This window comes from Balaenoptera physalus (genome assembly GCF_965194825.1).
Source record: "Balaenoptera physalus genome assembly, chromosome: 8".
In the NCBI taxonomy this organism is placed as follows: Eukaryota; Metazoa; Chordata; class Mammalia; order Artiodactyla; family Balaenopteridae; genus Balaenoptera; species Balaenoptera physalus.
In genome coordinates, this window is record NC_138887.1 from 117,557,198 (window position 1) to 117,584,840 (window position 27,643).

General features: G+C 42.3%; 2 protein-coding genes across 6 annotated transcripts in view; both read right to left on the reverse strand.

Moving 5' to 3' along the window:
• ZNF786 (zinc finger protein 786) overlaps positions 1–1,742 on the reverse strand; it is a 26,366-nt gene extending 24,624 nt beyond the window's left edge. Inside the window, exon 1 of the mRNA XM_082473689.1 lies at positions 1,662–1,742. The gene's annotated coding sequence lies outside the window, so the exon portion shown is untranslated. The remainder of the gene's footprint in view (positions 1–1,661) is intronic.
• Positions 1,581–27,461, reverse strand: ZNF425 (zinc finger protein 425; the record flags this gene model as incomplete). 5 transcript variants are annotated; one of them, XM_082473687.1, is made up of 6 exons in its annotated part: positions 1,581–3,739; positions 4,657–4,703; positions 5,987–6,097; positions 9,299–9,425; positions 12,964–23,061; positions 27,279–27,393. In XM_082473687.1, the coding sequence occupies one exon, from the start codon at positions 3,519–3,521 to the stop codon at positions 1,863–1,865; it is 1,659 nt and encodes a 552-aa protein (XP_082329813.1). In that variant the 3' UTR covers positions 1,581–1,862. The 5 variants fall into 5 exon arrangements, with proteins under 5 accessions (XP_082329813.1, XP_082329812.1, XP_082329811.1 ...); XM_082473686.1 differs by lacking the exon at positions 4,657–4,703 and adding an exon at positions 25,405–25,475 and having other exon boundaries at positions 27,279–27,363; XM_082473685.1 differs by lacking the exon at positions 4,657–4,703.
• Between the last annotated feature and the right edge of the window lie 182 nt (positions 27,462–27,643).

Here is a 27,643-nt window from a genome sequence, read left to right on the forward strand (position 1 = left end):
TTGTATCATTTTTTAGATTCCACATATAAGCAATATCATATGTTGTCTTTCTCTGTCTGACTTGCTTCATGATAATCTCTAGGTCCATCAATGTTGCTGCAAATGGCATTACTTCATTCTTTTTTATGGCTGAGTAACAGTCCATTGTGTATATATACCACATTTTCTTTATCCATTCATCTGTTGATGTACACTTAGGTGGCTTCCATGTCTTGGCTATTGTAAGTAGTGCTGCTATGAACACTGGGGTGCGTGTATCTTTTCAAATTACAGTGTTCTCTGGATATACGCCCAGGAGTGGGATCCCTGGATCACATAACTCTATTTTTAGTTCTTTAAGGAACTTCTATACTGTTCTCCGTAGTGGCTGCACCAATTTACATTCCCACCAACAGTGTAGGAGGGTTTCTTTTTCTCCACACCCTCTCCAGCATTTATTTGTAGACTTTTTGATTATGGCCATTCTGACTGGTGTGAGGTGGTACCTCATGATAGTTTTGATGTGCATTTCTCTTAATAATTAGCAATGTTGAGCATCTTTTCATGTGCCATCCTGTCTTCTTCGGAGAAATGAGTTTTCACTTATAACAAAATTGGAAACTTCTTAAAAATATCTTTTGAGAATAACATTAGAGTTGCATTTTAGAAAAACCGATTTGTCACAAGAGTGATAATGTATTACTGGAAAAAGCCAGAGGCAGGGAAATCTGTTAGGAAAAACACTTGAAAAAAAAAAGTTTTTCAAAAGTGAGCTTAAATGGTGGCAGCAGAGATAGAGAAGGGCTTTTATTTGGGAGAAATTTAGTAGATTGGGTGTAGGAAAATCTAGGATCATTATCAGGTTTACAGCTCTGGAGATTAGTTATAATTTTGAGGTGAGAAAAACAAGGGACTGTAAAGAAAAGAGGTATAGAGTGAGGTCAGGTACTGATGAGGAGTATTATTCTGGGCATTTTGTGTTTGAGATGTCTGTGGAAGTCAGAAATAATCAGGAGGAAGCTGGAAATGTGAACATGGATTTAAAGATTTAAAAGTCATCAGCACCTCACAGAGAACAGAGGAAACTGCTGCACAAGGTGTGGCTCAGGAGAGCCAGGCAGACAGGCGAATGGACAGGTACAGCTGGCTGTTGGATTTGGTGGGGGGCACGCTTCTTCCCCATTCTTAGCATTTCTTTCCATTCAGAGGAGGCTCCACCAGCGCATCATTCCTCGTCTCTGCCTCCTCATTCACTTTGTTCAGGTCTAGGGCTATACGGTCAGGTTCTCCAAAATTAATTCATTATGGTTAAATGAGGTCACAGGGTTGGGGTACTAATCCAATAGGACTGGTGTCCTTATTAAAGGAAGAAATACCAGAGATATCCCACCCCGCCCAGAAAAAAGCCACGTGAGGACACACGGGGAAAGTGACATCTGCAAGCCAGGAAAAGAGGCCCTCACCAGACACCAACCTTGCTGGCACCTTGATCTTGGACTTCCAGCCTGTAGAACTATAAGAAAATAAATTTCTGTGGTTTAAGCCACCCAATCTGTGGCATTTTCCTATGGCAGCCCCAGCAGACTAAAACACCCATGATGTAAAGAACTTTTGTCACAAGAAACTTTATTACAAAAAAGAGGAGAAAAAGGCTAAAAGAGGAGCTCTAACCTGACTCTCACCTCAGGATGACTAGTGCCTTTCACAAAAAGCCTGCTTTCCTCCAGTCTCTAGACGCTGTGCCTGGTTTATCTGGAACCTTCGTCAAGCAGCCCTCACGACCGCCTGCTCCGTGCTGGCCAGTGTGGCTGAAGCATGTTGGGTGAGTTTTTTGTCCTGCCTCAGCCAGAGCCAACAGAGCCACTGGCCCCACCGCAGAGCTGTCACTGCTTTTGGAGTCGAGTGACCTCGAGACTGAAGGGCTGCTCCCTGGCGTGCACGGCAATGTGGGTGTTGAGCGCCCCCAGGCAGGTGAAGCCCCTTCCACACTCCGCACAAGAAAAAGGCCTCTCCCCGCGGTGACGGTGCAGATGGGTCTCCAGGCTTCTCTTCTGTAGGAAGCTCTTGCCGCACTCGGGACACCCGAAGGGCTTCTCGCCGCTGTGTGTGTGCAGGTGCGCCTTCAAGCTTCCCCGGAGGCAGTAGCTCTTGCCGCACTCGGGGCACCGGAAGGGCTTCTCGCCGCTGTGGACGCGCACGTGCTCCGTGAGCCTGTACCGCTGAGCGAAGCTTCGGCCACACGTCGCACAGGGGAATGGCTTCCGGCCGCTGCGCTGGAGCAGGTGGCTCTTCAGGTTCCCTCTGAGCCGGAAGCCCCTGTCGCACTCGGGGCATCGGAAGGGCTTCTCCCCGCTGTGGACCCTCGCGTGCTCGGCGAGCTGGGACGGCTGAGCGTAGGCCTTGCCGCACTCGCCGCACGCGAAGGGCCGCTCGCCCGCGTGCCGTCGCCGGTGCAGCTTCAGGGAGGCCTTCCAGGAGAAGCTCCGGCTGCACTCGGGGCACCGGAAGGGCTCGGCCCCGCCGTGGAGTCGCCGGTGCTCGGCGAGGTGCGCGCGGCGGCGGAAGCCCCGGCCGCACTGGGCGCAGGAGAAGGGCTTCTCCTCGGTGTGGACCTGGAGGTGCCGCGTGAGTCCCGAGCGCCGGGGGAAGGTCCTCCCGCACCGCTCGCAGGGGAACGCCGTCTGCCTGGCGTGGACGCGGCGGTGGCGCGCGAGCTTCGAGGGCCGGGTGAACCCCCGGCCGCACTGCCCGCAGGAGAAGGGCTTCTCCTGGCTGTGCAGACGCTGGTGCGCCTTCATGGCGTTCCTCCAGCAGAAGCTCCGGCCGCACTCGGGGCACCGGAAGGGCTTCCTGCCGCTGTGCCGACAGAGATGGGCCCGCAGGCTGCTCTTGAGGCGGAAGCTTCTCTGGCACTCGGGACACCGGAAGGGCTTCTCCCCCGTGTGAACTCGGACGTGTTCGGTGAGCTTGCTCCGGTGGGTGAACTTCCGGTCACAGTTGTCACAGGAGAACGGCTTCTCTCCGCGGTGTGCCCGCCCGTGGGCCCTCGCGGCCGCCTCCCCCGAGGGGCCTCTGCCGCCCTGCGGACCCTGGAAGGGCGTCCTCCCGCTGTGCACCCGCAGGTGCTCGGCCAGCTCGTCCTGCTGGGTGAACCCCCGGCCACACTCCCGGCAGGAAAACGGCCTCTCCCTTTTGGGCGAACACACATGCTTGTTCAGGGTGGCTTTGGACCAGAAGGGCCTGCCACACTCGGGGCCCGGGCGAGCCACCTGGGGCAGGGCCAGACTGCCCCTGACACAGCCGCTTTGCTCGCGCGCGCCGCGCCGGAAAGGCTGCTGCTTACGCGGGACCGGCCGGGGCCACCTGAGCTCCGCCTTCCCCCTGGACTTGTTTTTGTGCTTCGGATATTGACAGGACTGGCTCTCGCGGTGGTTCCTTTTGTGCTTCACAAAGTCTCTCTTTATCTGGAAGACCCTCCTACAGACGAAGCAGGAATAAAGTCTCAGCCCTGGTGGAATTTCCAGGTGATCTGGGGTTCCCATTGGCTTATGCCGTGGATCATTCTTGTCCTGATGAGATGCTGTGATGTCGAGGTTTTTACTTAGAATCTCTGTTTCTTGGAGACTTGGGTGTTGTAAGGCGGCTCTTTGATCTGATAAAATCTTTCTTTCCTCCTTGGATAAGGGAGCACAGAAACCCTGCTCTTGGAGACCATTTAAATGGCATTCCTCCTCTTTTGCCCGGAGAGTTCCCTGGTCACCTGGAGAGACAAAAAGGCCCACCCTCATCAGTGATGGGTCTGCGGGGTCAAGGACTGTCTTCACATCACTGACAACGTGGGAAAGAGACTCCCGTTGTCCCCATGACTTTGTGAATCTGCCTGCCACAGGTGAATTATATTGAAGTTTAACTTGGATGTGCAAATCCTTTCATCATTTGTTAACAAAAGGCTTAGCGTGAAAAAAATGGCAGGCAAATAAATTTTGTGAGCCTCTGAGGACCCTCCGAGGCTAAGCAGAACTTGGAAGAAAATAAAAATGAGTTACTCTGAGAATCTGACCATTTCATTATAATATTTCTTTAAATCTGTGAAATAAATAGCACAATATTTAAGGAGGAAGGCTTCGGGTCATATTCTTGCACCCTTCCACCACAGATTTCAGGAAAAGTTTTCTGAAGAAATGCTAATAGGAAGTATCTTTCTTAGGAATGTCAAATGGCAATTTACTGAATTCACAAAGAACACTGTGGAAATAATTCCCTTTCCCAAGGAACTCCGAATTATAAGAAAGTCACTGCTGTTCCCCAAGTAAAAGCCATGATGGCAGGGAACAGAGGGAGCTGGGCTGGCACCGTATTCTCACCCACCACACCTGGAGAGGACAATTCCCGACAATCACCTGAGCTGCTATCTTCCAGAACACCTTTTTCTCCCTCATCCTGTTGCAGTGGGTCACATAGTTCTCCTTTTTTAAATCTCTTAACCTGGGAGCAAGCCTCACGTATCAGGCTTGCCCCAGAGCAGGACTCTGATTCTGCTCTGAGGTCATCTCAACAACAACACAGATGTTTCCAACTAGATGACATCATTTACTAAGTTAGCACCCACAGCTTTTGCCTGGACCATGAGAAGAGCATACTTGCCTGTCTCCTTGAATCCTGTTTCTCATCACTTACTGTTTATCCCAGGCAGGGGAGCAGTTGTGTTACTGGGTGAGTACCACCTGGTACAAAGGAAACATTTGTTTTTAGGGACAGCCACCAACGTTGTTCATTCTTTGGTACTCAAAAACCTTTCCAGGCCCTTTCTGAAGGATGAAATTAAACTCCCACCATGGCATTTTTGGTCTCTGATACCAATTATGTGCCACCACTGCCACCCCCCCCATCTTCCACTATGTCCCACAAATAACATTCAGCTATACTCAGCGCCTTCCATTTTCTAAATATAACAGGCTTGTTCCCACCTCTAAGCCTCAGCTCATGTATGACCCCTGTTGAATCTTCTTTGCCTTACCAAATATGCCTATTCTATGCTATTTAAATCCTAATTCCTTTAGAAGTCCTCCTGGGATATTGCTGTCTCTCCTCTGCTTTCTCCTCTAAATCCCTATAGTGCTTTATTATCATTGCCACTTACTATTTATAAGTTGTATACAGTCTTATTTTATAGTTGACTAATCCAATAGTTCAATATAATTGACTAACCTAACTGCCATGTCAGTAGGTCAGTAAGACAGACAATAAACTCTTAGAGTGGGAAAATATATATATATATATACTTCTCCCAACCCCTGGCCTAAGTAATATGTGACATAGTCCTATGAACATGGTAGGGACAATACTGATTAGATGAGTGAATTAATAGATGGTAGCAGTGAAATGAAGCCCTGGGGAATTCTTTTATCCTCTGATGGAGCTAGTCACACACTCCCTGGGTTTAAATTCCCTCTTTTTCAGGAGAGTCCTTGATACCCAGAGACTTAGTAGATCTCCATTTAGTAAAGCATTAACATACTCTAAAAAATGGCACATTCTCTTAAATACTTAAAGTATTAATATATTTAAAATGTTTTCCTTATGATACAAGGAATTAAAAAGTAATCCTTCAAAAGGAATAAAAAAATCCCAAGTTCTAAAAATCTGAACAATAAAAAAATATATTGTACAAAATTGGAAGGCTTCTCATTTCTCTGTACACAAATGGACATGATGATGTGATGGGGAAGACGGTTTTTCCTCAGGACTGGACAAGTGGATCCTTTACTGTTCTCTTAAAGGCAGTTCTCATTTTCTGTTGTTGTTTTTTTTTTAATGAAATACATACAACTTCCTTCTTTATAAAAGTAAGACATTCTTATATTTGCTACCAACTTGAGTGAAAAAAAAATAACATTCTCCATCAAAATAATATTTCTTATTCACTACGTCCTGCTGACTCTGCAGAAAGATAGGCAAACAAGGCTAGGAGAATAAATGAGCCAGGCCCTCAAATCCATCTACTCACCAGAAAGGCCAAGTGTCATTTGTGTTTTCTCTAAGTGTCCTTGGTCTCTGATTAACAGCATTCTTCCTTGTTCCATCCAGGTGATCAAATCTGGCTTTGAAGAAATACAGCCTGCAGAGAGAGTCCACACAGACTCAGTCTGGGTTTCCTGAGTACTTGACTAAAAACAATTTCAGTTTTTAATTTTTAGTTTTAATTTTAGTTTCATGGCTGACCTTGATTCCTGGAGACATGAGATCAATGTTACGTTAAAAAAAATGGAAACCCTTGAAATTACATGAATAACTGTTAAATGTTCCCGACAATATTTCACAAAATTAAAGGAAACAGAGAGGCTGGGGACGATGAGGATCCAGGCAGAAAGTACCCAAAAGGGATCATTATGAGAACAATGCGAGTAGAATAAAAAGCAGTCAGAGGGGGTCAAGGAGGGAACCCAGGTGACTAAACTTTTCTGATTCGACTCTGCACATCTAAGGAACTAACTACTGAGGTGCCCACATTCCTTCTAATATTTTATTTATTTATTTGGTTGTGACACATCTTAGTTGCAGCAGGCGGACTCCTTAGTTGCAGCTTGCGGGCTCCTTAGTTGTGGCTCACCAGTTTCTTAGTTGTGGCATTCGAACTCTTAATTGCAGCATGCATGTGGGATCTAGTTCCCTGACCAGGGATCGAACCTGGGCCCCCTGCATTGGAAGGAGGATTCTTTACCACTGTGCCACCAGGGAAGTCCTGCCCACATTCTTTCTTGATCAATGTAATGAAGGAACCAGGAGGCTGTTAAATGACAGTGATTATGAAGAGCTGGAGAGTAATGTGTCTAATGACATCAGCCTGAAGGGAAGAGGGGTTGTTACAAAGTAGTGGAGGGATTTTAGAAGATGCATCAGATACCCTGCAGTGGTGTCACCTATGGCTCAGCCCTTGGATCAGTGTTTCTCGAAGTGACCTAGTTACCACCAGCATTAGCAGCACCTGAAGTACTTGTTAAAAACGTAGATTCCTGGGCCTGAGCCTGGACCTGCTAAATCCTAATCTCTGGAGTTAGGATCTGGACATCCTGTAAAGAAAATCATTTGCAAATAATACTGTTTGGTTTTTAAAATTTGGGAAAATCAGACTGGATTCTCCAAGCCCAAGGATTGTGATAACTCAAAACTCAACACTGGATCAGCACAGGGCTGTACTTTCTCCTACCCTACTGGCCTCAGTCTCCTTAGCTTGACCCTAACTGTTGGGGTGTCCTGGGGACAGCTGGGGTGTTCTGTCCTATTGACATATTCTCCCTAGATGATCCCAACTAGCCCTGTGGTTTAAATGTCATTTATACAATGACCCCAAATGTGTGAATCCAGTCATGATCTTCACTGGAATTCCAGTCTCGCATACTCAATTATCTACTTTATATTTCCATATAAATGTTTAATAAGCATCTCACACTTAATGTGGCCAAAACCTGCTCTCTCCCAAGCCTTCCTCATGTCAGTGAATAAAACCACTGCCATCGGGGCTTCCCTGGTGGTGCAGTGGTTGGGAATCAGCATTGCTAATGCCGGGGACATGGGTTCAAGCCCTGTTCCAGGAAGATCCCACATGCCGTGGAGCAACTGAGCCTGTGCTCTAGAGCCCGTGAGACACAACTACTGAGCCCGCGTGCCACAACTACTGAAGCCCACGTGCCACAACTACTGAAGCCCACGTGCCTAGAGCCCATGCTCTGCAACAAGAGAAGCCACCACAATAAGAAGCCTGCGCATCACAACGAAGAGCAGCCCCCGCTCACTGCAACTAGAGAAAGCCTGTGTGCAGCAACAAAGACCCAACACAGCCAAAAATAAATAAATTAAATAAAATAAATTTAAAAAAAACAAAAGGCATTGCTCTTTAAAACAAAACAAAAAACACTGCCATCAAGATACTCAAGCCAAAAATCTAGAAGTTGGTTCTTCTTTCACCGGACTCCACTGCAAGCGACTGGCAAAATCTGGGCTGCTACCTCCAAAACATATCTGGAGACTGCCTCCTGCTCTCTGTCTTCATTACTACATACCTGGTTCAGCTGCCACAAAGATTCACCAGTACTGCCAAGGCTCCTGGTTGGTCTCTCTCCTTTATTTCTACGCACTACAATTTATTTTCCACATAGCAACCCAAGTAATCATTAAAAAAAAAAAAGATATCATGTTACTTCTCTATTTAAATCCCCCTATGGGAATTCCCTGGTGGCCCAGTGGTTAGGACTCTGTGCTTTCACTGCCGAGGGCGCAGGTTCAATGCCTGGTGGGGGAACTAAAAGCCCACAAGCTGTGTGGTGCGGCAGAAAAAAAAAAATCCTCCTATCATCTTCCCTTTATCTTTAGAATAAAATCCAACCCTGCACCTCAGCCTAGAGGCCCTTCACAATTCGGCATCGCTGCCCTTGCTGTCCTCTTCTCCCATCACTCTTGTGCTAACGCTCCGTGCATATGCCACAACAGCCTCACTGAGGTTCCCACAATGTACTGAGCTCATTCACTCCAACCTTTGGGCCTTTGCACTAGTTCTTTCTCTGCTTAGAATTTTCTTCCCCCTGATTTCACATGGTTGACTCGCTCTTGTCATTCATATCTCAGACAGAATAAGTTATAAACCCCCAAAGAGAGAAAGAATTCTTCAGGTATACTGAGATCACCTATTACATTGATAAGAGGAGAAATATTCTTAATGATACAAGACTGAGTTAGAGCAAGATGAGTAAGCAGTGAGGCCCAATCTCCCCAAATTTCTCTTCCAATCCACTTCCTGAGTACTTCCCTGGAGATATCTAAGTATCCCATCCCCCTGCTCTCTTCTCTCTCCCTTTACCAGGGAAACTTTCTTCCCTGTTGTATCCACGTTCTGCAATGTGTTGGGTCCTCAGCTTATTCTAATATAATAACTGTGTCCCCTTCATGAGAGCCTTAGTTCTTATAAGCATGCATCTCTTTCAGGCAACATAAGCAGGCACTAAAGTATCAGTTAAAGAAATAAAACAACACACTTAAAAAAGAGAGAGGCAATTAGATTATTTTGTAATTCTAACTGTGGGAGAAATGGGGGAGGGTTGGAGTGGGAGATAGAGAATTCAGAGTGTTAACAAGGCTGAGGGGCACAGATATCACTGGATAAAAAGGGACAAAATTCCCAGGCCATTACAGGAAGTTAAAGAGACATTCTGAATGTGAATTGGGCACAGTATCATATTCAACCAGCCAACAGCCAATAAAGGGAAGAAAGCCTATTAGTATTAGGTTGGGTCCCAAAAAGCGATTCCTTAGAAACCCATCTTACCCAGGGAATCAAGGGTCTCATAATTGGTCTTCATTTCTTGCTGATACATTTCCTTCTGCCACTTCTCCAGGACTTCCCACTCTTGCTCCAAAAAGTATAAGGCCACATCATCAAATGCCATGGGTAACTGAAATCATAAACAGTACATACATATATTTTCATTTCAAGGCTACTGTGTTTTTCAACATCCATGTCTTTAAGAGACAGGAAGGAACAGTATTAAAGTAGTTATCTCTGGATGGTGCCATGAACATAATAAAGGGGTCACAGAGGTCTATTGGAACTAAGTAAAGTGAATGAATGAATAGCAGGCCTTTGAGCACATGTACCATCTAAAGGAGGATACTTAACATAGCAGCAAACAATTACTACAACGTAAGACTGGGCCAGTGTTGCCAGATATGTCAATTTTTAAAGTAACTTTTTAATTTTGAAACGATTATAGATTCAAAGGTAGTACAGAAGGGTTCCCTGTACCCTCCAGTTTACCCCAATGGTCACATGGTACATTATTATAGTACACTGTCAAAACCATGAAACTGACATTGGTAGTGTGCAGAGATCTCCTTTGGGCTACCCCTTCATAATCACACCCACTAATCTATCATCCATCTCTGTAACTTTGTCATTTCAAGACTGTTACAAAAATGAAGTCAGGGAATTCACTGGCAGTCCAGTGGTTAGGACTCCGTGCATCCACTGCAGGGGGCACGGGTTCAATTCCTGGTCAGGGAACTGGGATACTGCATGCCATGTAACGTGGCCAAAAAAAAAAAAAAGTCATAGTATGCAACTTTTTGAAATTGACATTTTTCAGCCATCATAATGCTCTTGAGATCCATCCAAGTTGTGTTTATTGTTTATCAATATTTCATTTCCTTCTATTGCTGAGCAGTAGTCAATGGTATGGGTATACCACAGTTTGGTTAACCACTTACCTATTGAGGGACAATGTAGTTGTTTCTAGTTTTGGGCTATTACCAAAAAAACTGCTATAAATAATCATGTACAAGTTTTTGGTGGGGATACATTCCATTTTTCTGGGATAAGTGCTGAGGTCTACAACTGCAGGGTCATATGGAAAGTATATGTTTAGTTTTCTAAGCAACTATTTTCCAGAGTGGCTGAAACCTTTTACATTCCTACCAGCAATGCATGAGAGATCATTTCTCAGCATCCTCACCAGCATTTGGTAATGCTGCTTTTTTTTTTTTTTGGCCGCACTGTGCAGCATGTGGGGTCTTAGTTCCCTGACCAGGGATCGAACCCGCACCCCCTGCCTTGGAAGGGTGGAGTCTTAGCCACTGGACCGCCAGGGAAGTCCCAATGTTGCTATTTTTTATTTTCATTATTCTAATAGTTGTGCAGTGATCTCATCGTGATTTGAGTTTGCACTTCTCTAATGAATAATGATGATGAGCATCTTTTCATGTGCTTATTTCTCATCCACATATCCTCTTTGGTGAACTGTCTCTTCCTGTCTTTCGCCCATTTTCTAATTGGACTTTTTTGTTGTTGTTGTTGTTGAATTTTGAGAGTTCTTTATATATTCTAGATATAAGTCCTTTGTCAGATATGTGGTTTGCAAATATGCCCTCCTCCATCCGTAGCTTGTCTTTTCACCCTCTTAACAGAATTTTTCCCAGAGCAAAAGTTTTTAATTTTGATGACATCCAACTCATCATTTTTTTCTTTTATAGATTGTGCTTTTGGTGCCACATCTATGAACTTTTCACCAAGCCCTAGGTCCCAAAGGTTTTCTCCAATGTCATCTTAGAGCTTAACATTTTACATTTGGATGTGACAGTCCATATATATATATATATATATATATATATATATATATATATATATATATATATTTATTTATTTATTTATTTAGGTTGCGCTGGGTCTTAGTTGCGGCAAACAGTCTCCTTTAGTTGCGGCTCGAGGTCTCCTTCGTTGCAGCTTGAGGGCTCCTTAGTTGCGAAACGTGGGCTCCTTCGTTGTGGCATGCAAACTCTTAGTTGCAGCATGCATGTGGGATCTAGTTCCCTGACCAGGGATCAAACCCGGGCCCCCTGCATTGAGAGTGTAGAGTCTTAACCACTGCCACCAGGGAAGTCCCTGGATGTGACAGTTTTATGTGAACTCTCCTGATTTTGACATTTTGGCAACTAAAATTCACAATTTTAACAAGGAATGGTTAAAAACAAACAAACAGACACCCAAAACACACAGCTGTGAGCCACAATTTGTTCATGGACGTTTAATCTACAACCTCTGGTATGGACTGACTAACCAGGACCGCTCTTCCTGGAGGTTCGAAGGACAGATGCACTGTGACGATAGGGAAGGAAAAGAAGATACATAATTTAGCTTGTGAAGATTCCATTTCACTCCTTTCAAATTCTGTGCTACAAGTGTAGATGAGAGCCTACCAAGGCAAGTGCCGGGCAACTCACAAGACAGCTCGGGCTCTTCGCAAGCATATGAAAAATGTTGGTCCCAAATGCTACAAAGTAAACTCTCCCAATAAAGGAATCTAGGAAACTCCACAACCAGGGCCACTTGACACTTTCTGAAGAGAAGAGTTGCAGAGATAAAATTCCATCATCAAAACTATTACAGGCGCCCAAAGCTGAAGTATCAGCTAGTATAACAAACAAGTTTAAACTTGGTGTTGCATTTAAGGTGGGACTTTCAAAGAAATTCCTCTACTGTTTACTTGCAACTCACCCACGTGCTTTCCACTTACAAAAGACTTTTCTGTGAGCATTCTCACAATTAGCACTGAACTGCTCCAGTGAAAAGGAAAATCAACCGGAAAATGCTGATTTCTCCCTGCCTACCCCCAATAATACAACAGCCAAGAAGCTGACATCACTTGAGCTTTCTCTGTGGACTCAAACTTATAGCCAAAGAAGAACTATTACAAACCACCAAGTTTCATAGAACAGAGAGAGATATTCCAGGACGTTGAAGAGAGGCGGCCTGAAGAAATCTGAACAGAACTGGTACCTGCCAAGGAATGCTGGGGGAGAGGGGTGAGAAGCAGAAGGAAAGAAAATGCATTACATTAGTGAGATTATTAGGTAGGAAATCTCAGTGGAGATACAAGGAGAACTTGCATACTTAGGCAGGTTATACTTAATTGAATGTAGAGTTTCCTGGATTAGGCTTGGGATATGTCTTTCAAACTCTAAACCAGTGTTCAAATTTTCTATTAAATCACTAGAGTATTCGTGGTAAATCCGAATTAGGATAACCACCCAAACTGGTTAAGTTTTCCGTCTTTTCCTAGAGGAAGCAGTCTCCAGTCTTCTTCCAACTTTTCCTCATTTGCTGATGAAGATGTGCTTCTCTGAAACTCCATTTGTCAGCAGAGCTCGGAACGTGAGCCCAAGAGAAACCAGGACGTTCAGAGACCCCCGCACAGGACGGGAACAGCAGGGGAACTGAACGGACCACGAGCGAGACCCTGGGTTTCTCCACGGGGCCCCTTTCTCCCAGATCAACCTCACAACAACTCGAGCACCTAGACCGAGCCTTCTCCGGCCCGGGGTCGGAGCGCAGTCCTGCGTACAGACAATCCCCGGCCGGGGCTCCCACTGCCTCGCTCCCCGAACCGGGAGCCCACTCCAGATCGCGACGGGGCCCGCATCCTCCACGGCCCCTCTTACCGGAGCCGGCTCGGCCATGTCCGCTCGCGGTCCCGCCCGACCCCGGCCCCCCAGCCACCCCAGCATCCAGGCGACGCCGCGGCACCTCCCCTACGGCGGCCCCGCGCTCCGCCCAGACCAGCCGGCCCGGCCTGGGCGCGGTGCACGCTGGGACTGGCGGCCGCTCCGCCCCCACAGCGCCCCCTGCGGCTGGGAGGAGCGAACGCCGGCCGCGGGAGCCGCCCCCGCTGTGCCGGCCGTAGGAGTGGACCTCGAGCACATTTTCATGTGCCTCATTCTCACCCACAGACCCTCTTCGGTGAAATATCTCTTCACGTCAGTCTTATTTTAACTTTGTTCTGATTTACATTTCTTTAATTACTATTGACGCTATAGACTTTTTTTAATTGAAAAATTTATTGAAATAATTGTAGTTGTATATGCAGTTATAAGAAATAATGCAGAGAGGTCCCATGTTTCACTTCTATTAATTTGTGTGTGTGGGTATTTAGTTCCATGAGGCTATAGGCTTTTCTATGCATTAATTTGTTTTTCCTCCTTTGTAACGCTTTCTTCATTCCCTATTTGATCCTAGAAAATGATCTTACATATTTCTATAAATTCCATATCACATCACGGTCACATCACATAATCCAGTGATGTTTCTCATACATTTCTTATTCAGTAGCTTGACTAATCAGATTTTTCAAATGTATATTTTCAATTCACTTATTTTTGTCTTTGATGCAATCTGATACTTCAGTATTTAGAATTTCTCTGTGTATACAGTGAGTAGTAAATACAAATTTATTTTGATAAACCCTTTAACTATGTAAAACTATCCAGTTTATGGTGTTAGATATGGATCTAAAGTAGTTCTTATTATTCTAATATCCATCTGTACTACTTGGACAGCCTTTGCTCTATCACAGTGAAATTTGCTTTATGCCCTTAACTAGTAGTGTTCCTGAGACTTCAAAGCCACTGGAACCCCTTCCTCTTTATGTGTGTCTGGAGGGCTCACAAACTTCCTTAGTGACTCTTGTAGTGTCTCCACTGTTGTCCCTCTGCTGCTGCCAATGAGCACGTCACTGTTGTGGTGGTAGCCAGTGACTATTTCTCCTAAAGCTGCTGCTGGGGCCTCAAAGTTGGGGGTATGGATTTTCCTCAAGTGATTCCAGTTTTCAGCCTAATTAAGTTTCTGGGCTTACAATGTCTTTTACTGGGACATTCAAATGATATTCCCAGGAGACCAGAAAGGTGAGCACCTGAAGGACACCCCCATCTATTACACACTTAGTGTGTAAATGGCAGCCAAGTCTCTGGATGTCTCTTACACGGAAGGAAAGAAATCACAAACAGGCATGAATACAGCTATTTTTGTAAAATTCTGCTTAGCTTCCTAAACCATCGGTACCAGGTCAGCCCTTCTGTTCTCCATGAATGAGGAAGGTATTTCCATACATGGCCTCACAAGAATCCTGCCCCAAGATTTAGGCCATCCCAAACCAACTTTGCACATCTCCATTTTCCCCAGAGTTCTTTCTGGCTGACTTTAGGGAGTCCTATTCCACAAGGAAGCCAGCTATGGTGGAAGGAGCTTGAGTTTAAAGTGAGAAAGACCTGGCTTTGGATATAGGCTATACCGTCCGCCATCTTTGTGACACCAAGGAAGTCACTTGACACTTGGAACCTTAGTTTCCATATCTGAAGGGTTGCTGTAATAATTAAGTGGGAAGCAACTTAAATGTTCATTGACAGAGGAATGAATAAAGAAAATGTGGTACATACATAAAATCGAATATTACTCAGCCATAAAAAAAAAAGAACAAAATAATGCCATTTGCAGCAACATGGATGGACCTCAAGATTACCATACTAAGTAAAGTAAGTCAGAGAAAGACAAATATCATATGATATCACTCATATGTGGAATCCAATTTTTAAAATGATATAAATGAACTTATTTACAAAACAGAAACAGACTCACAGATTTCAAAAACAAACTTATGGTTACCAAAGGGGCAATGTTGGGGGGGGGTTGGATAGGGATAAATTATGAGTTTGGGATTAACATACACACACTACTATATATAAAATAGGTAACCAACAAGGAAGTACTGTATAGCACAGGGAACTTTACTCAATATTCTGTAATAACCTATATGGGAGAAGAATCTGAAAAAGAATGAATATATGTATATGTATAACTGAATCACTTTGCTGTACCCCTGAAACTAACACAACATTGTAAATCAACTATACTTCAATAAAAAAAAATAAATAAAATATGTGTAAGCAAAAAATTAAAAAATAAAAATGGAAAAAAAAACCTAAGTGAGAGAACATAAATAAAGCAGTTTTACCACAGTACCTGGCATTCATTCCTCCTGGCCTCACCCCTCTCCCACTTCCCTCGGCCTCAGATTGTCTGGTATGCAGAGAGGCACATCCTTCACCCTACCTGGAAGTCTCCTTGGCTCTCTTCTCTCGAGTCTTATTTTTCTCTCCTAGCCTGAATCTCCCAGTCCTGTGTTATTTCCCTGCTAACAATTCAGCATAAAAGCCAGCATATTAGGCAAAAATCAGATATAGTCAAAATTACCCCAAACATCTTCCAATTTGCTCCTAATTGTTGTACACATGGTTTTATACAACTCTGTACAGCAGTTCTTATACACACTAATGTTTCAGAACCAGTGACTTAGACCAGAGGCAGGAAGGAAAGGAAAGTCCAGTTATAGATGTCTGCACATTCAAACCATCCTGCCTCTGAGATAATCATCAAATCTCTGGAGGTGGAGAAGGAACGAGTGGGGAAATGGAAAGCATTGCTGCATGACTGTTGGGACTCCTCTAGTCCTCTTTAATATTAAACCTCTATAACCTTTCCACAGTCAATAGACTTGTTGAGTGCCATCATTCCACTAAGCACATACTGGAGGCACACAAGATGTGAAGTATCTGCCACATGGGGGCGCTATGAGGACTAAAAGGTACGATGTGCTTATTCCAGCAGCACTTGGTGTATAGTAAGCACTCAACGTAAGTCAGCTGTTTTTATTACCTTCTTTAAAAGGAGCAGATAAAAGATCTAAAAATCCCAGAACCAGATGGAAAACTGCCTTTCTCATTTCACTGAGAAACATCATATACACTTAAATGAAAATATATGAACCAGTTCTTTTAAAATATCTGGTAAGAGAAACCCAAGATTCTGAAAAATCACACACACACACACACACACACACACACACACACACACACGGAGGAAGAACGTTACCTATAATATTCTGTTTTATTTTTACTTTTTCTTTTCTGGGGCTAAGCCAGGATCTGTTTAAATTACTGGGATTCACTGTTCACTGTTCTTTTTCTGGTATGCTGCTGGAAATGAGGAGGAAGGTGCCTGTCAACCCCCAAAGAGAAACCATATCCTAACCTGCAGCTTAGATTGTAAAGTTGCATTTGTCAAGTTTGAACTCTGATTTGAATCACTATTTACAAGCAAACGCTGATGTTTTCTCCTTAATAAGCAGGAGAAAAAAATCTTGTTTTTCAAGCAAGAATGAATGGGGGAGGCTGTATTGAATCTAGGAATTCCGGGAGAATGTGGCAGTCTGGTCCCCAGCTGCATATTAACAGATGCCTGGTATAGAATTTTGTTTAGGAATCATATTAGCCACTCCCACCTGCCGTATGGGGCAAAATGCATCACCTAACAGATTACCCTTTCCCTTCTTTTTTTTAAAAAAATTTATTTATTTTATTTTATTTATTTTATTTTTGGCTGCATTGGGTCTTCGTTGCTGCAAGCGGGCTTTTTTCTGGTTGCGGCGAGCAGGGGCTACTGTTCTTTGCGGTGTACAGGCTTCTCATTGCAGTGGCTTCCCTTGTTGCGGAGCGTGGGCTCTAGGGGCGCAGGCTCCAGTAGCTGTAGCACGCAGGCTCAGTAGTTGTGGTTCACGGGCTCTAGAGCACAGGCTCAGTAGTTGTGGCGCACGGGCTTAGTTGCTCCATGGCATGTGGGATCTTCCCGGACCAGGGCTCGAACCCATGTGCCCTGCATTGGCAGGCGGATTCTTAACCACTGTGTCACCAGGGAAGTCCACCCTTTCCATTCTAAAGATCTGGCCCTCCTAGTCTTACATTGAGGAAACGTTTCCATGAGCTGCAGTGAACTGAGGAAAAAATATATGTTCGAGGCTCTCTACCCCCATAACAGCTGGAGAAAGTGTAACAGTGACACAGATGGGGAGTTCCCGAAATAAATCCCCAGGAGGCATCTATAAATTTATAAAATGTGGATTCAGGGGAACTAGCCATGGGGAAGGCTTGGGACCCTGTTGCTTACTCATCGTCTTGTCAAAATTAAATGTTCTGTGGTTGCAGTTATACTGTGTTTTGGTGATGGTGACCATTTCTATCTCTTTGGGAATGAAACCTGGAGAAATCCAGTGTCATAGTCTCACTTTGGAGATGATAGAGCGAGCTCCCCTGGGACTTGCAGCACCCCAGACATACGTCAAGAGTTTCCTCTGATGCATCTCAAAGTAGTCTCTGCAGTGTCCATGCTGAGGAATCCCACAAGTGTGCCAAGTTAGTAAGTGCTTTGTGCTGTGAAAGTGTCAACCTGCTCTATAGCACAGGGAACGCTACTTCACTTCGCTGTACAGTAGAAACTAACACAGCATTGTAAAACAACTATACCCCAATAAAAAAAAAAAAAGAGAGATCAATGTAGATGTCCTTCTCCATAGGGACAGGAATTTGTTTTGTTCCCTGCTGTATTGCCAGGGTACAAAACCTGATACAGAGTAGGTACACACATCTTTGTTGTATGAAAGAATATTAAAATCAAAATATGTTGCCACTTTAAGCAAGACTAGAAAGAATAAGTAAAACTCTTCTCTTTAAATGACTTGGGACCTGGATCACCACTGACACTTTCCACAATGAGTTTTACCAAAAGCTTTAATCTGAGAGCATTACAATTGTCTGCAAATTTGCTTGGGAACAATATAAGAAGGAAAGTTTTTTGTGTGTCAGAAAACTCTGTATATCCCACACAAACAAAAATATTTTTTATCATAAAAAAGAAGGTCTCTGTAAATAAATGCAAAAGTATAAAGAAAATAAAGTCATACCACCCAGGTTAAAAAAAAAAAAAAGAAAGTGTCAATGAACCAAAAGTCCCCCAGAGATGATAGCAAAATGCACCGAAAGCGAGGCTGAAGTTTTGAGTTATTATTTATTTATTTATTTATTAACATCTATTTATTTATTTAGGCTGCTCCAGGTCTTAGTTGCAGCATTTGGCCTCTTAGTTGTGGCATGCATGTGGGATCTAGTTCCCCGACCAGGGATTGAACACTGGCCCCCTGTATTGGGGGCGTGGAGTCTTACCCAATGGACCACCAGGGAAGTCCCTGAGTTATTGTTTCTTTCATGAAGACTTCTTCCAAAAATGTGAGGAATTAAAAAAAAAAAAAAGAAAGAAAAAACTCAAGGGGGGGAGGGCCTTCCTAAGCAAGGTACCAAACCCCAAAATCATAAAGGACTGAAAATGTCAATTACATACAAATAAAAAATTTCTGTTTTGCAAGATGCCAAATGGCAGATGTCAAACTAGGGAAAGTATATATAACATATAAAAAATTTCTGTGTTATATAAAGAGTTTGTGCAACTCAACAAGAAAACATCAGCAACTCAACAGAAAAATGATATTTTAAATGTGAACAGTTCACAGAAAAGGAAATTCACAAGGCTTTTAAGCTTAAGATGTTCAACTTTACTCATAATAAGAGAAATACAAAGTTAAATTAAATGAGATTCCACTTTTTACTTAGGTTGGCAAAGATCAAAAAAGTTCATAATACATTGGGCTGCAAATATGGGAGAAAAAAAGCACTCTCATACATCTTGGTGAGAGTTTGTGAACATGACCTCTATGAAGGACAATTTATTGATAGACTTCAACATTTTACTTTATTTTTAAACTTTTTCTGGCTGCACCGTGCAGCATTTGGGCTCTTAGTTCCCCAACTAGGGATCGAACCAGTGCCCCCTGCATTGGAAGTGTAGAGTCTTAACCACTGGACTGCCAGGGAAGTCCCTACTTCAACATTTTAAATGTACACACCTTTTAACCCAGCAATTCCACTTCTAGGAATTTTTCCAACAGATGGTTTTGTACCTATGCACAGAGAATTATGTTCCAGGATATCTGTTACTATATTGCTTAAAAAAGCAATATTATCTATTTAGACTGGAAATAATCTAAGTGTGCCTCAATAGGGGATTGGTGTCAAGTAAGGAACTACACAGGGTTTTACCCTATTTGCAAGTTCCCAAGTTAGCCTGCCATAGTTTCCACGGATGCTGGACAAGACAGGAGATTCCTGGGTCAGAGACAAAGGACTTTGTTACTCACAGAGCAGGGGGCAGCGTGAGCTTCGTGTTCCGGTCAATTCACTCCTGGGGTGACACAATATGGCCCAGGTAGCTAAGGCACACACAATGGACCTGTGCCAAGGAACAGCAAGCCTAGGAGCCCCCAGCTGGGGCTCCCAGATTTAGCAAGTAAAAACACAGATGTCCAGTTAAATTTGAGTTTCAAATAAACAACAAATAATTTTTTTAAAATTTATTTTTGGCTGTGTTGGGTCTTCGTTGCTGCGCGTGGGCTTTCTCTAGTTGCGGTGAGCAGGGGCTACTCTTCATTGCAGTGCGCGGGCTTCTCATTGCAGGGGCTTCGCTTGTTGCAGAGCACAGTCTCTAGGCACGCGGGCTCAGAAGTTGTGGCTCATGGGCTCTAGAGCTCAGGCTTTGTAGTGGTGGCACACGGGCTTAGTTGCTCTGTGGCATGTGGGATCTTCCCAGACCAGGGCTCGAACCAGTGTCCCCCGCATTGGCAGGCAGATTCTTAACCACTGAGCCACCAGGGAAGTCCCCCCAAATAATTTTTAATATAAATGTTGCACAGGGTACATTGACACTAAAAATTACGTGTGGTTTATTTGAAATTCAAACTTAACTGGGTCTCTTATATTTAATCTAGCAATCCTATGTTAATCTTGTAAGGGGGATGTTAGTCGACTTGTCCAACCTCTGACCTGGAGGAAGACAATATCTTTACTATCTTTGTCAAGAAAAAAATCTGCCTTCTCCCCCAGGGGGAGACATGGTCTCTGTCCTCCGAGGTTGTTTGCATTTCCCTTGAAATGCCAGTCCAGGATAAAAACTGTTGCAAGACATGTAGAAACACCATGGAGAATTGCCCACCAAAAATTCACATAAACTATGGAGTAAAAAACATGTATGTCATATGGTTGATGTAAGGATTAAACTGGATGGTTGTGCAAACAAATAATAATCACTAGTTCATTTTCAGTTTCCTTACCTAATTGCTGTTTTAAATTTTTTGCAAGCTTCTTTTATGATTTCATTCAGCTTGCCAACCTCTCTAACTGTCTGCATCTGCGCTCTGCTCCCCACGTCACCACATTTTAAGATCCAACAGCACTGCCCCTCATGTACTTTTCTGAATATCCCATGCTGAGCACACCTCTGGGACTTTGCAGGGCTCTTCACTCTGATTGGAATGACCATCTCCCATTCCCGGGACAGCTGACAACTTCTATTTTCCTTCAAGACTCAGCTATCATGTCAACTTCTCCAGGAAACCTTCCCTGAAACTCCCAGGACACAGAAAAAGTTTCTTTCCTATATGCTACTTACTATAGCTGCTTTTATTTCATGTTTTATATCTGTTGTGGGTTGGACTATATCTCCCCTTCCCCCCCCCCCACAAAAGATATGTTGAAGTCCTAACCCCTGGTATCTGTGAACGTGACCTTATTTGGAAATAGGGTCTTTGCAGATGTGATTAAGATGTTAGTTAAGATGAGGTCATATGGGAGTAGGGTGGGCCCTTAATCCAATATGACTGGTGTCCATATAAGAAGAGGAGAAGAGAAGCAGAAACACAGAGGCACAGGGAGGACACTGTGAGTTGATGGGGGCAGAGATTGGAGTGATAGTGATGTCTCTACAAGTCAGGGAACACAAGGATTGCCAGCAAACCCCAGAGGCTAGGTAGAAGCAAGGAAGGACTCTCCCTAGAGCCTCAGAGGGAACATGGCCCTGCCGACACCTTGATTTCAGAATTATAGCCTCCAGGACTGTGGGAAACTAAATTTCTGTTGTTTTAAGCCACCCAGCTTGTGGTACTTTGTTATGGCAGTCCTAGGAAATGAATACAATGTCACATAATTACACAATATGCATTGAGTTGAAATTATTTGCTTTCTTGCCACCTCCCACTGCTAAGTAAAGCTACAGCCCCACAAGGAAAGTTTATCTTATTCCACTCTTTATCCCCTGTACAATATCTGGCACATGGAGGCACTCATAAATGATTGTAAAATGTAAAAGAAACATTATAGTGTCAATGATCATTGTTGACTTTTCCAAAACCCAAAAGTTCTTAATCAGTTTACACTTGGCAGTGAAAAGACAATTTTGCATATCATTGAATGTTTCAAATTGTAATGTCTTCTCAGTGAAAAATCTATAACCATCTTCAGCCATCTCTGATTGGTGGGCTCTCTCTTCTTACCTCATTCAGGTAACAATTTCACATTAATATTTCATTTAAAGGCAATATGGGGAGTTCCCTGGTGGTCCAGTGGCTAAGACTCCACGCTTTCAATGCAGGGGGCCTGGGTTCGATCCCTGGTCAGGGAACTAGATCCCACATGCCGCAACTAAGACCCTGCACAGCCAAATAAACAAATAAGTAAATATTAAAAAAAAAAAAGCAGGGAAGTAGTGCAGTAGAGTAGTCAAGAACTTGGGCTGTGGATAAACAACAAGGCCCTACTGTATAGTACAGGGAACTGTATTCACTATACTTTTATAAACCATAATGGAAAAGAATATGAAAAAGAATATATGTATGTATAACTGAGTCACTTTTCTGTACAGCAGAAATTAAACACAACATTGTAAATCAACTATACTTCAATAAAATTAAAAGAAAAAAACAACTTGGACTGGGAAGTCAAAGGAACTTGTATTTGAATCCCTACTTGTCCACTTTAGTCCTGTGACCTTGGGCAAATTATTTGACTTTTAAGGCATGTTATCTCTATTATAGAATAGTTGAGAAGATTAGATCATATAATACATGTAAAGAGCGTAGCATGGCCCCTGACATTTGGTACTCAATAAATGTTAGTTGTTATTGTTATAAAGAGACCATGAAAGGGAAAGACTTTAATATATTTTTTCCCACAACTAGAAGAAAATGTAAAACTATTTTTGTAGTTTTGGAGTAACATGGCAAAACACAAATTTAGAAGGCATAAAGGGAAACACACTGACAGATTTGACTACATAAAAATAAACTTGGGGAATTTCCTGGTGGTCCAGTGGTTAGGACTCCACGCTGTCACTGCCGAGGGGCCAGGTTCAATCCCTGCTTGGGGAATTAAGATCCCACAAGCTGCATGGCGTGGCCAAAAGATAAAAATTAAAATAAAAAATTTAAAATAATAAATAAATAAAAGCTAAACTTTGGAACATTAAAAGACACAACAACAGCAACAAAAACAAAAGTGAGAGTTATGTATTGCTGGTGGGAATGTAAATTGGCATAACTTCTCTGGATAGCTACATATCTCAAGAGTCTAAAATAATCATGCCCTTGCCCGGTAATCTCTCACTCCTGGCAACTGCATCTAAGAAAACAATCAAAAAAGCTTATAAAAATTATGGATAAGCAGAATCATCTTAAATTTATGTTGTGGTAAAAATTAGAACCGAAATGTATAAATAAATTATTAAACACCTGTACAGTGAAGTAATATGTAAACATTTCATTTATGTTTTAGAAGAATATTTAATGCTAGGGAAGATATTCAAGTGTATTAAGTAATAAAGGCAGCTTGCAAAACAGTACCTATGGTTCCAACTATGTTAAACAAACAAACAAATATACATAGAAGAAAGAGGCCTGGAAGGATAGACACCAAAATGCTGAGTGATTATCTCTGAATAGTGCAGTTATAGGTGGCTTTTGTCTTCTTTATACATCGCAGTATACTTCAAATATTCTGCAAAGCACAGAAAAAGAATAATAAACGTGAATGAAGAAAGACAAAAAGAAAAAGTAAAGGCATCAGCCTCAGAATTCTGGTGGCCATTGGTAGTAAAAATAGAAAATATTTTCAACCTATTTACATCATATAAATATAAAAATATTTAAATAAAAAATAACATCAATACTTTCAACCGAGATGGATAATAGACTTGGGAATTTCCATCTACAATCACAGTAATCTGGTCACTGCACAACTGCCAGGCCTTTCACATATGCCCAGATGAGAAATACATGCGCATGTACTGGGGGTGCACTATTTTCTATTTGGCTTCAAGTTCAGTGTTTGGCCAAATTCTGCTGTTCAGCTGTGGTGTTCAGCCTTGGCCACTGCAAAGTGGAATAGTTGAATGCTTACTCAATGCCATTTCTGGCATCCTTAAACTTGTACATGAGTAAGACTGTGCTGTTGGGTAGATTTCCATCATATCCCACAGTGCATCAATCTTCAGTAACATAAACATGGCATGTCATGGACCTAGAGACTGTCATACAGAGTGAAGTAAGTCAGAAGGAGAAAAACAAATATTGTATACTATCGCTTATATGTGGAATCTAGAAAAATGGTACAGATGAACTTATTTGCAAAGCAGAAATAGAGTCACAGATGTAGAGAAAAAACTTACAGTTACCAAGGGGGGAAGGGGGGGATGGGACCAACTGAGAGATTGGGATTGACATATATACACTACTATGTATAAAATAGATAACTAGGGCTTCCCTGGTGGCGCAGTGGTTGAGAGTCTGCCTGCTAATGCAGGGGGCACGGGTTCGCGCCCTGGTCTGGGAGGATCCCACGTGCCGCGGAGCGGCTGGGCCCGTGAGCCACAACTGCTGAGCCTGCGCGTCTGGAGCCTGTGCTCCGCAGCGGGAGAGGCCGCGATAGTGAGAGGCCCGCGCACCGCGATGAAGAGTGGCCCCCGCTTGCCGCAACTAGAGAAAGCCCTAGCACAGAAACAAAGACCCAACATAGCAATCAATCAATCAATAAATAAATCTTTAAAAAATAAATAAATAAATAAAATAGATAACTAATGAGAACCTACTGTATAACACGGGGAACTCTACTCATTGCTCTGTGGTGACCTAAATGGGAAGGAAACCTAAAAAAAGTGGATATATGTATAGGTATAACTGATTCACTTTGCTGTACAGCAGAAACTAATACAACATTGTAAAGCAACTATACTACAATAAAAGTAATTTAAAAAGAACATGGCATATCAGTCATTGTTAGTATATGAATATCTGCTTTCAAATTTAAATATTTGAAATTCTAGATGTAACTAGAAGTGCAAAATCCGATGATGTGCTTTATATGTTGAAATGCTAACAGTTGAGGTATATATGAATGTATTTTTAATATTGCAAAAGTAAAATGCTACAATAATTATTGAGGATTATGAAAGGTGTTGATTTTATGTAATAAATGAGAACTTTCAGATAGTTAAATATTAACAGTTAATGTGAATACTGAGAGAATGTCATCCAGATAACTTTAAAAAAAACATTATATCCTTTTTGAACCTACAGATGTTCATAAAAATATAAATATGACCACAGGGCAAAAATAACAAAGATTAGATTGTATCACAATTCTAATTACTGTAGAATTATTTGGTGCAATTGCATTCATAACACTAAGTAATCTTTAGAAACTAATGTTTAATTAAATTCCATTTGGTCTGTTAATCCTAAAAAAGAAAAAGCCCTATTTGGTAATTTTTCACCTATTAGGAGGGTAAAATTTAATGCAGAATGTCAACATGGCTACCTCAAAATTTCACAAGGACAGAAAGAGTCATGTACAAGACATATATGATTATATGTCTTAAATATATTAAAAATATAGAGAGAGCCTGGAAAAAAAGGAGAAAGGAGATAAAATGAGACACCCAAAATACATTTCTTCTCTCTAAACAACGGACTTTATAAGAATGCTTTTAATTAGACAATGCCTTGTGGTTTGGGATCTGTGAAGGGTAATATTTTTTAAAGCTTGTAGAAATAATTACTGTAGACTGATAACCATTTTAAGCTGTTGAAGAGAAAGGATTTTTTTAGATTTGCCCAAGCTATGAATTCTAAATATTGATTTATTTTAGAAAACATTCCTAAAAACTTTTTCCTGATTTATATTTTGTTGAACACAAAAAGGTTATTGAAATTATGAAATATGCTACCACAGTATGTATATGGTATGTGTGACATTTGGACATGAAGAATCAACCTTAATTTTTTTAGGTTTGACCACATAGAGGATTAATGATTAATTCAACTATGTTTCCTCTTTCCTTACTTGATGAAAGATTCCCGGGTCTCACACACATAGTGAATTTGTCTTTGAGAAACATTTATGGAATGTAAAATCTGTAAAGACAAATGCACAATATTATTGACTACGGAACAAATATGGTAAAGGCTATGGGTACAAGCATATAATTTGTTTACTCCCTTCAGTTCTATATTCAGAAAATGGTTATAGCTTAAAAAGATGTAATAGAAAATGAGTGGCTTCAAGCAGAAAGATTGTAGACCACTTCCACAATTTTTCTTCAACCAATAACAAATTTTGTTAAACAAGAACCTTTGAAATTGTCTTGTCGTGTACATATGCAAAATATTTAAACAAGATAGAACAACAGCTATTACATCCGTCAAAGGCTTATAGAATAAAGAAGGATTTAATTTTGTATTTTCCAGAGAATGCTACCAATGTAGCAAGACTTACTAATAACCAATGGTGATTTGCATGGAAAGCAGTTTGTTTGCTGGAACTTGCTGAATAAATTGATGTGCCTTGAGAATGCAAGTATTTCCTACATGATTGCTGCTGAAAAAATAATTTCCCTTTGATTCTACTCCAAGGAAGATGCTGAAATTGATGTGCATACAAGGAAAGCCAAGATGCAGATGGAAACTTCAATTATTTTCTTAACTTGAAAACCAGTTAAATTGCTCCATTGTCCCATTTCTAGATCCAAAGTTTAAGAACAAATTTTTCTCCAGTGAGTATGTATACAGGCAAGAACAGGCTAAAATATTAGAAATTAGAAATTAGGGACTTCCCTGGTGGCGAAGTGGTTAAGAATCCGCCTGCCAATGCAGGCGACACGGGTTCGCGCTCTGGTCCGGGAAGATCCCACATGCCGCGGAGCAACTAAGCCTGTGCGCCACAGCTACTGGAGCCCCATGCTCCGCAACAAGAGAAGCCACCGCAATGAGAAGCCCGCGCACCGCAACAAAGAGTAGCCCCCGCTCGCAGCAACTAGAGAAAGCCCGTGCACAGCAACGAAGACCCAACGCAGCCAAAAATAAAAAATAAAATAAAAAGATATTAAAAAAAGAAATTAGAAATTAAAAATATGAGGATGGCCATCTTAAATCTGCTTCTGAAAATATGTATTTTCTTGAAACAGTGAACAAAACTTCAGTCAGTGAAATTGCTTCGATGAAATGCTATCACCATCCCCCCAAATTTTCAAGGCTAAGAATTAAAAAAGGGAAAATCTTTACCTTAATAAGCTCCTATTAGAAGAAAGAATATTTAATGGTAATGTTACCATATTATACTGGCAGAACTAGACCTATGCCCCAAGAAGCTCAGTTGAAAGTATCTTATTTAGTAATACAATTGTTTCTATTTAATGGTCATAGGAGTGTCCAGCAGTTGCTGTTCTTGCCTTAGAAGTTCAAACTTTAAATTTTTTTAAATTTTAATTACTACATTTTTAATAATAAAATTACAAAAATGAATTTCCTTTCCAAGAAAATTCAGATTTCCCCCCTCTTTTCTGGAAGTTCATTTGGTTATGGTGATATTCTGATTCTGAGAATAGCAATTTTTTAAAAAACATCTTTATTGGAGTATAATTGCTTTACAATGACAATTTTTAACCATCATTCACCATTTGACCAAAATATATATTAATTTGAGGTAGACCTCAAATTACATACTGCAGGTGTAGCTACAGTCTAAAAATAGCTTAGTAGGCTCAAGAGCAGGCCCAACAGGACGGTTCTCATACTTTTGTGATTTATAGCTTCTTTAACTGTTATGGGCATTGACTTGATTCATTTGCTGAAATACAGGTTCGGGAGGACTTTGAGTCACGTTCAGCCTGTTTGAAAGGAGGGCCTTGCTGGAAACTCAGGGTTATGTGGTTGTCTTACCATAACATACGCTCTGTGAGCCTTAGATACACAACCTCCGTAGATAGCACTTGGTTCTTTGCTGTCCTTTAGCGCAGACCCAGCAAACCCCAACTTCAATAATCCGAGATGTAAGGACGACTGTAGTTTTGGTCCTAACACCGGCCACGTGGGATGTGAACCGCTTCCCCTTGGGAGCCACATTTGCAATTTCTGCAAGTGATGGACGTAGTCTTCATCACAGATCTGTGCCTCATGGTCTCTGATTCAAATCCACTGTCTCCCTACGCCCTGTCCGGCACCTGGCCCTCGCACTCCGCCCATTTCCACCTTCCTGCATCGGGCTGCCCTCCCCCTGGCGCCTCCCTTCAGACGGGGCCTGCTGA